The sequence below is a fragment of the Fusarium keratoplasticum genome, chromosome 14 (assembly GCF_025433545.1).
Source record: "Fusarium keratoplasticum isolate Fu6.1 chromosome 14, whole genome shotgun sequence".
NCBI lineage: Eukaryota > Fungi > Ascomycota > Sordariomycetes > Hypocreales > Nectriaceae > Fusarium > Fusarium keratoplasticum.
In genome coordinates this window covers 352,503-361,667 of record NC_070542.1, presented here as the reverse complement: position 1 = coordinate 361,667, position 9,165 = coordinate 352,503, and the positions used below count along the sequence as shown (strand labels likewise).

Here is a 9,165-nt window from a genome sequence, read left to right as displayed (position 1 = left end):
GATACGTATTAATGGTGCCTACGCCGAAAAGATCGATTGCGAGGTCCCACTTCAGGTTGTTCATACGCGCCGCATGCCGGAGGCCAATTTATCTCCTGTGCAGGAAGACGCATCTCCGCATTGCTTGGGACGAGCCGTAATTCTCAGTCAAGGAGATGTAAGTCAGCATGGGAGGCACGCTATACAGTCTCTAACCTGGGTACCGAACAGGAACTGCCAAAATATAGTGCTTCCTGAGTGAGAAGTTTCCTGGGGTCTCTGGAGACAGGAACCAAGTAACATGATGTTCATGTTCACAACTTTTGGTGGTACGTGGAATTCTATCTGTTGAATTGGGCCCTGTACGCAACAAGGGCACGTGGAACCCGAAGGAGGAAATTGGCCCAATTAGGCAAGAAGGAGGGGGAGCTGCGTATATCATAAGTGGCGATGACCTCGGACAGTCAGATTGAACCCAACAAGAACAACACCACAATTGTAGTCATCTTGGTGCCACACGTGCTTTCCGACACTATCAGGTTACAGCAGTCCACCCGCCCGGTACGGTGGCCGGAAGTATATATCCAACCTCTGCTTATGCAAGACGGTAGTTGGCCACTAAGATATCTGCTCAGTCGGCATGTTGCGGGACGCTATCAGTGTATAGGCATCTTTGATCTGAGGGAGGTAAATTCGCCGCTGGCCCGAGCAATCTAACTTTTACAAATACTCCGGCACTGGAGGAGGCGGTAACGTACACATTCAAAATTGTTCATATTATCCGCAATGAGAACATATGGGAAGGGCCAATTAGTCTCCATCATACCTTAGTAGGACAATTCGGCTTAACGTCAAAGCCTGCATTCTTGAGAGATGTATCATACTCGTTGACCGAGCTAGCCCCCCGCAACACACCCGACATAGAGCAATGTTCTTCTTAATCTCAGTAAACATCTTGCGCTAAATGCCCCCAAGGATACCGGACCAAGCGAGAAACAGGGCCAGAACAACGAAGAGCTCCGCAAAGGAACACCGAAGTGCGACAACCTCTCGAAGACCGACCCTACTGCTCTCACGAGTGTCTTCTCGGGTTAGCAGTTGGTCAACCTATGGACGAATAGTCCCCAACTTTCTCGATCATGGATGTGCGCACATCAATCGACAAGTGTTCCTCGATCGAATTCGTCAGCTATTAAAGGTGGACCGTGACACTCGGGTCCTGCCGACAAAAGTTTCGGATGTTGAGGCCCCCTTTGGCGTCATGCTAGAAATGTCACCATACAGTACACTTCGATAAGGAGTCATTTTATTCAATATTCGGATGCAATATATGTGCTATCTGGAGCCGGCAGCCGACAATGTGAGGGCAGTGCGATCAGAGGACGCGCCCCATTCCACCAGTGCGACGTTTTGCCGGATGTAACTATCCGGTTTCACATCTGGCCTGTCGCATAATCCTAACGACATGAACTTAAATAGCTGTGCCCGAACACATGACTGTTCGATTTCTTTTGTTCTTCAGATAATTCTCATCAATCGACTGGTGCCACCAATGATCCCTGCGGAACCAATTGTCCGACTTTTTGTTAAAGATCGAACAGTTCTCCACCAATCAAGCCCCACCCCGCATTCCACGGCCACATGCTTTGACACACTGTGATTCGAGCAACGATCAGGGACCAAGAATTTTTTTTTTAAAATAGAAAAAAAAAATATAATAAGATAAGGAGTTATCGATAAGCCATCCCATCTTTCGTGGCCCTGCATGCGGTCGGATAAACCGTGCGCCAGTCATTCCTGGGGGCAGTGGATGGCATTGTGGCCTTAGGCTAAACCAGGGTGGGTGTCTTATCTCCTGAGTGCGTGTAGACCTCCACTGTGGTTACTGCAGGGGTAGTAGGCCAATCGGAGGGTTTGACAACCGCAGTACCTTCCTCAAGCCTACGTTTTGGTTAAGAATAAAGTATACTCATGATAAGATCTTAGCGATAAGCTGCCCATGACCACCTAAAATCGACGCTAATTGTTAAAGGACTAACACTGGGGCGAGTTACTTTGCGGAGGTCTACACGCACTCAGGATATGGGCAGTGATCAATTTGGGTCAGTGTGCGAGGATGGTTTTCCGATGCGATTGTTGTGTAGAAGTAATGCTCGCGATATTCCCTAACGATCCGCTGTTCTCGCTGCGCACGCATTTTGCGGATTTCATTGGTCAGTTTCCGGATCTTTTCCTCGTCTTCATGGCCAGTACTTGCCTAGTTTCAGCTTCGCGCGTGGTTCAAGCTTGGCGATCTCTGGGTCCGGCGCTAGGTTTGGGGTTCGGGGGTACCGCAAACCTATCTCCTGAGTGCGTGAAGCCCCCCCAATGCGGTCACGACAAGGGTATCAGGCCAATCAGAGTTCTCGTTAAAAGCGATACCTCACTCTCGCCTGTCTTTCGCCCAATGTTTAAGTCGACGTATGTTAAGAACTTAACAGTCACGCTCCCTGAGGTCCCCTATAAAGGGCGCTAGCTGTTAAAGGCATAACACTGGGGCGGGGTACGCCTTGGAGGGCTTCACCCACTCAGGAGATGAGCTCTGAGTCGAGGAACATAGCTGACAAATCTGGCTTGGCCACTATCAATTTAGCCCAAGAAGCCTTGTCAGCGCGATTGGACCTAGCACCTACATCATCACACCCAACGTCGACGCCACAGCATCGACGGCCCGTTGGTTAATCTTCTACAGTCTACACTCTGTTTTCTGTCATCCATACGAATTAGTACGTCCAAACTCGAGGTTCAAGGCAAAATGCCCCGGAAGGTAAGCTGCACAAGTCAACTTGGACAATTGTCACTCACCCTCTACTTTGCAGAACAAAACTGCAGCCTCTGTTGCAGAAAATCGTGAAGCTCAGCGCAGGTCAAGAGCCCGACGGCAAGAGCTGATTGCGGATCTACAGAGTCGATTGGAAGAGTACGAGCGGATGGGCGTAGCAGCCTCTATAGAGATGCAACGCGTTGCTCAGGCCGTCAACGTCCAGAACCAACGCCTGAAGAGCTTGCTTGTCGGCTTCGGGGTCTCGGAAAATGAAATTGAGCGATATCTGTCCTCCCCCGAGGAAGATCATCGGGCATTGAATCCTCGACACCGATGCAACACATGTGGACGTTTATTACTTGGAATAACGCAAACGAGAGTCATGCCGATGGACGATCCGTCCCAGAGCTCCTTTGGGTCTGTATCAAGCATGGCCGGAGATGCGGTGCCGATCCTCGCATCGATCTTGTCAAATCCAACCCTGCCGACATCTGCCGAGCCGCCGATCGAATCGATGCTACAACCCCGAGAAGAAAATAAAGGAGTCTTCATGCTTCAAGCAGAGGATCACGGATTTCACTACCAAATGCATGCAGCAAACGGTCTTGACAACACAACTGCCGACAGTTCCTCAGCCCCAACAGACGCGCTCTCGCCGCTATCCGACTCATCAAATTCCATCATCCGTCATTCTAACCATTCGGAACCCCTAGAAACCTCGTGCGACAAAGCGGCAGAAATACTCGTCGAACTCCACAACCATGCAGATCCATCGTGGGCTCGTTCGGCTCTGGGGTGTCATGGAGATAGCAGCTGCTCTGTCAAGAACACCAAAATCTTTCAGCTCATGGATCATCTCGACTAGGCGCACGTCGACGAGGACGAGGAGTTTTGCTACCTTAAAGAACACTGGAAGCATATTATTATTGCTTGATTCTCAGAGAATTGACGTCAAGAAGACTGCGTGGGTCTAAATAATCTATCTATTGATACTCACAGAAGCATCTTCACACCAGATCCCCGAAGCCGCGTTGTCGATGGAAGTTTGGCTCACCCCTTTACTTCCAACCCCATCTGTTGGCCATCCAGCGAACAGCATACACCAAGCCCACCAACACCGGCACCTCGATGAGCGGGCCAACGGTGGATGCCAAGGCCTGGTCGCTGTTGGGGCCAAAAGTCGCCACCGCTACAGCGATAGCTAACTCGAAGTTGTTGCTCGCAGCGGTAAAACTCTGCGTTACCACCATGGGGAACCGGAAGCCGAGGAGTCTGCTAATCCACAACGTGACGAAGAAGATAAGGACGAAATACACAATTAGTGGTGCAGCGACCCGGACGACCGACACAATCTGGTGAACAACTTGTCGGCCTTGGGATGCGAATAGAACGAGAATGGTGTAGAGCAGGCCGATGAGGGACCAAGGTGCGAGGAACTTGAGAAAGGTCTGCTGATACCAATCTGCTCCAGCGACCTTGCGAAGAATAATTCTCGTGATGACAGCTGCTCCAAGGGGGATGCCCAGGAAGACAGCCACACTTGTGGCAACAATGCTGTAGGATATATCAATCGTACCCGACTCGTGACTGATGACGCGGATGAAGAAGATGGCCAAGGGGGCGAAGAGGACCATCTGGAGTATCGAGTTGATAGCGACGAGGATGGCGCAGTATTCGTCGCTGCCGCCGGCGAGACTGTTCCAAATGAGGACCTGGAAGGAAAGGCGTTATCAGTGCTGCTTGTAAATGTCTGGATGTGACGGGAGAACGAACCATTGCAATGCATCTCCCTAAGCCCACGAGAATAAGACCGGTGCGAAGTTCTGACTTGTCAGGGAGGAAAGCCCAAGCCAGAGAAAGCTAGGAGAGACGTCAATATACCATGGAGAAGGATGTGTGCCGGGCGAGGGAGGCTCACCATAAGGAAGGGAGCGAGAATCCAGTTGACGAAGATGCTAAAACAGATCTGCTTCCACATCTCCCTGTGGGAAAAGAGCTCGTGCAGCGATTCATATTGCACTTTGCAGAGGATCGGATACATCATGACGAGTAAACCGACAGCTTGCGCATGCGTCAGTTTCAAGGATCAAAAGTCCAAGCCTTCGGGGAAAACATACCCATAGGCACCGAAACACCGACAAACTTGCCCTTCTGCAAGGCTGGCCCCGTCTCGGGAACAAAGTTGCCCAAGATGATACCGATGGCCATTGCCAGGAAAATCCACAGGGCTAGGAAGCGATCCAGAAGACCGAGGCCTCTGAAGGCAGACAGCTGTTGCTTCGGCTGCTCATCGGGGCTCCTGTTCCCGGCCGCGGCCTCAGAGTCTTGGTCAGACGGGCCTGCGCGAGGTGAAGCAGGCTTCAGCTCGTGGCTGTCTAACCCTTCCTTCTTCTCCAGTGTCATGTTGAAGGCGGTCGTCTTGCGTGGTAGCTTTAAGGCAATGCGGTGTGTGATTCGTGATTCGTGGCGGTTCTGGGTGACTCGGCAGAGTAGAGGAGTCCAGGAATGCAGATGATCGCTGTGCCTGTCCGCAATCTTTATACGCAAATCATCGCGGTCTTTATGGTGCTCAGGAAACTTACCGAGATCTCGAATTACGAGACAAATTGGAGGTGGCTGGTTATGAATCCTCGCCGAGCCAATCACGATCAGGGTCTGACGGCTCGCGGGAAGAATTTGCTTGATAAGAAGCCCAGTAACTTCTGGGACATGACAGACCCTTTGGGCAGACTGACCAATAAAACCTCGGGAATGACAGGGTCCCGGCAGATGCTATCCCTTTTTCGTTTCCCCTGGCAGCGGTGAATCAAATGTGAACCTCAAACGCGCCTCGGGGCGCGCTTTCCAAGGTTATCGCTAATCATGCTCTGGGTATAACATAGTCCCAAAAATGTCTGAATGAGAGTATCTATTCCCTTGGAGAGTTAAAAATTAGAAGTGCCCTCCCTTTCCCATCCAAGATGTGATGGGCATCCCGAAATCTCTCCTCAGATTAGGTGCTCGTCCTTATCGAAAGCTCGCATTCTAACCCGCACTCAACATCAACTGCATCTGCTGTCTAAGAAGATGGCCTCCACTGATGCTGCCACACCCTGGCATGCTGCCTATCCTCCTCCGCGTAATAAAACCCCCGCGGCCATGACGCGCCATGACGTGCTGGAGATGACCAGGGACAGCAATAATATAGCTGGAAGGAACTACGTTCTCGTTGACCTCCGCAGAATAGATCATGAGGTATCACTCCTTGCTTTTCCAATAACACCCAGGACAGTCGTTAGCAGAGCAGCGACTAACCTTTCCTCCCGTCTAGGGCGGTACCATTCGCGGGTCCATCAATCTGCCGGCACAGAGCCTCTACCCGACCATACCGACGCTGTATAGCCTGTTTGAATCGGCCAGAGTCCAAAAGATCATCTGGTACTGCTGTAGGTCTTGAATTACTGCCTCCAAAACTAGCCGCATACAATGAAAGGACATGCATACTGACTCCTTCTAGCATCCTCTCGGGGCCGAGGTTCTGTTGTTGAATTGCGCAGTGATGCTGGGTGTAATTGATAAAATCAAGGTTATTATTGTTATTGTCATGATGAGAGCTCCCTAGGGGTTTATATCCCATGCGATTCCATCTAGGACTTTCAACTTTCAATCTAGGACTTTGTGATGTGACCCTGAAGTGAGGGGGAAGCTCCCAATTATTCCAACAGGTTCTCGAGCAGCTGGATGGATTAAGGACCATATCGACAACCGAGGCAACAGCGATATGGAGAGCTTGATATTGCTCGAAGGTATCACTGGATGGGTCAAAGCTGGCGGTGAGTTTGTAGAGTGGATTGATGAGTTCGACGTAGCTGTGTGGGAGAGCAAGTAGATCTAATCCGGCGTGGTCGAGTCTTGGTGGTGAGAGAGCAATGAATCTTGGCAGCTTAAAGACCTTCACGCTGGTGGCATTGCGACTTGCTGGATAGGCAGCGTGGTTGACCAACATCCATGCCACAGACTTTGTAGTCCACGGTATTTAACAAAGGCAATTGATAGGGGGGCATGACGAATTGATACGCGGGCATGACCCTTAGGGGGGCATGACTTTTTGTAACACCTGATTGGGCTAAATTTCGTAGACCCATAAATACCTTTGAGAAAAGGCGGTGAAGCCGGCTCTCTTAACAAGTCCAGATCTCTGCAGAAGCAACCGGACCAAGCCGGCCTATTTGAACAGTTCGCATTCGGCCGTCAAAACAAAGTATTATTTTCGATACCTATAGAATAAGGCCAATTCTATTAAGAGCAGCTATCTATATCTCCTCTTACTACTATAGAAGGAAGAATCTCCTCGTCGCTATTAAGCAGCTCCCATTGACTCCTTCGTCTCCGAATGCTAGGTTGCGTCTTCCGTCCGCTGGCACGTCTTCCTGTAGTTCTCCCCGCTCCAAGGATACCCGACTGGCTGCGTATCTGGCGCTGATTTAAGCTACTGGCCTGGCTACTAGCATATTAGCTCGCATCGAGTTCCACTCTGGCCAGAGTCGACCTATTTAGACTACCCGGTGGTCGACCTCGCCTACGCCTTGATGGGCCCTGGCTGGCTGGTTGACTACTCTGCCGATTGCTTGCTCCGATGGCTAGCCTTGCTGGAACAGCCTGTGTGGTATTTTTAGGCCTACCACGGAGAGCAGTGGCAATCTTGGGGTCGAGAATCCGTCGGTATAGATCTCGAGAGGATAGCTCTCGTAGTCGCCACCGTGGATGGACCTCCCACTTAGTGAAGGGTGTGGCAGACCCTAACCTCGAGTAGACCTTATAGCAACAAGGTATACCGAGCTCGACAGAGACCAAACAATCGTCGTTGCAGCCCCCGAGAGGCTCCGGGAACGGATTCTTACCAGTCGGCATCGCTTTGCGAGCTAAGCGATATTACTTATTGATCAGCCCAAGGCCCTTCGATGATATTGCTGTCCGGAGTTCGCCTAGATACTCCGAGCTAGACCCTATATACTCGCGAGCGATGAGTACCTCGTCCGCTGCGCAGGCATTATTAAAGTCCCGCTCTTAGTCCTTCATCATATCCTACATAGCTTCGACAAGTAAATACAGGTGGCTCATACCGTTTAGAAGGTAGCTCTTAATGTTATTGTTGCTTGCTTCTGTGCCAGAGGTGACGCGGATGCCAAAGTTGCGATACTTGCGGATGAAACAGCGTGCCTACTAGGCCCTTACAGGCATATAGGTTCCATGGAGATACCACAGGATAGCCCGCTGGTCATCAAATTCCCTACAGAGGTTTCTCCACGCCTTCTCATGAGCGTCCTCAGTCTCGGCAAACAAGACGAGCTTCCACATCATAAGAACCCCTCGATAGCTATAAGGGATATCCTCAGATATCGGCGCGTAGACTAACTATCGGTCTTTCGGGCTAAGCTCAGCCCATACCTATAGAGTAGACTTATCCTCGTCGCTACTATCGGGACTACTACTACTACGGCCCTTAACCCACTTTTGCTTTGATTTAAGCAGGACGTTCGAATTAATATGGTGGATACAGAGCTGCTGCTATACATCAGGGAACTAATCATTCAGGGCGGCCTTCATCTGATCGTCAAAGTCAGTAACAATAACGTCCGGTTGGCAAATAGAGTACTACTCTGCCAGTTATCGAATACTCTCAGAGAGGAATTAGAACCCCTCCCGTCTCTCATTATCAATCAGACCGAAAGCCGCATTAAAGACAGAACCAAGGCAAGTCTGTCCTATTGCCTGGAATAACGGAAGCTTAAAGCGGTTAGTATTATATGTGTTATCAAAGCTAATGACCTCGGGAAACCGCTTCCACATCTAGAGACAGTAGGAAAAGGTCTAGACAAGGCCAACGAGGCGGCTTAGCTCATCATCCGCCCACTTAACGACATAAGGAACGTCCATCTCATTAAATAGCTTGATCAGTGCTGCAGTGGGAGTGTAGCCATTTAACTTATCTCGATTAATAAGAGCCCGGGCGTTATAGATGTCCCTCTGCGTAAAGGTTAATTCGGGGTATTGCTCTTAGACCATAGCCCGTACGTCACGGGCCCGGATACTAACCCGACGGCTTATCGACTCAATGGTTGCCCTAATGGGTATAATCAGCCGTCTATGGGAAGGGTACGCAGACGGTCTAATACTACGCCCATGGTTATATTGACTGTGTTCTGGGTTTAGGTGTTGTCGTAGGAGCCACTCGCCCTCTTCTAGAGCCTCGGCTATCACCATCCACTTGCATCCGCACTTCCGGGACTTCCGTTACCGAAGACCTGCACCTCTACTAGGCCATGGTTCTCCGCATCTATCACATTAGAAAGAATATCTTATCCTCCGACCGTTATATAAGTAGGCGTTCCGTCAGACAATAC

The 9,165-nt window shown here is 50.4% G+C and overlaps 3 protein-coding genes across 3 annotated transcripts; 2 read left to right on the top strand and 1 right to left on the bottom strand.

Annotated features, from left to right (window-relative positions):
- Window positions 1-2,668: 2,668 nt before the first annotated feature.
- NCS57_01475400 (uncharacterized protein) lies at window positions 2,669-3,647 on the top strand (the record flags this gene model as incomplete). Its single annotated transcript, XM_053064346.1, has 2 exons — window positions 2,669-2,785; window positions 2,838-3,647. Exons 1-2 carry the CDS (start codon window positions 2,774-2,776, stop codon window positions 3,645-3,647), a joined length of 822 nt encoding a protein of 273 aa, XP_052906230.1. The 5' UTR covers window positions 2,669-2,773.
- A 193-nt stretch (window positions 3,648-3,840) lies between these two features.
- On the bottom strand, window positions 3,841-5,335 carry NCS57_01475300 (uncharacterized protein; the record flags this gene model as incomplete). The annotated part of the gene is made up of 4 exons (XM_053064345.1): window positions 4,900-5,335; window positions 4,701-4,843; window positions 4,556-4,642; window positions 3,841-4,494 (listed from the first exon to the last, which is right to left on the bottom strand). The coding sequence occupies exons 1-4, from the start codon at window positions 5,183-5,185 to the stop codon at window positions 3,841-3,843; spliced, it is 1,170 nt and encodes a 389-aa protein (XP_052906229.1). The 5' UTR covers window positions 5,186-5,335.
- Window positions 5,336-5,848: 513 nt separating this feature from the next.
- On the top strand, window positions 5,849-6,650 carry NCS57_01475200 (Rhodanese domain-containing protein; the record flags this gene model as incomplete). Its single annotated transcript, XM_053064344.1, has 4 exons — window positions 5,849-6,016; window positions 6,093-6,207; window positions 6,279-6,296; window positions 6,499-6,650. 4 exons carry the CDS (start codon window positions 5,849-5,851, stop codon window positions 6,648-6,650), a joined length of 453 nt encoding a protein of 150 aa, XP_052906228.1.
- Window positions 6,651-9,165: the final 2,515 nt, after the last annotated feature.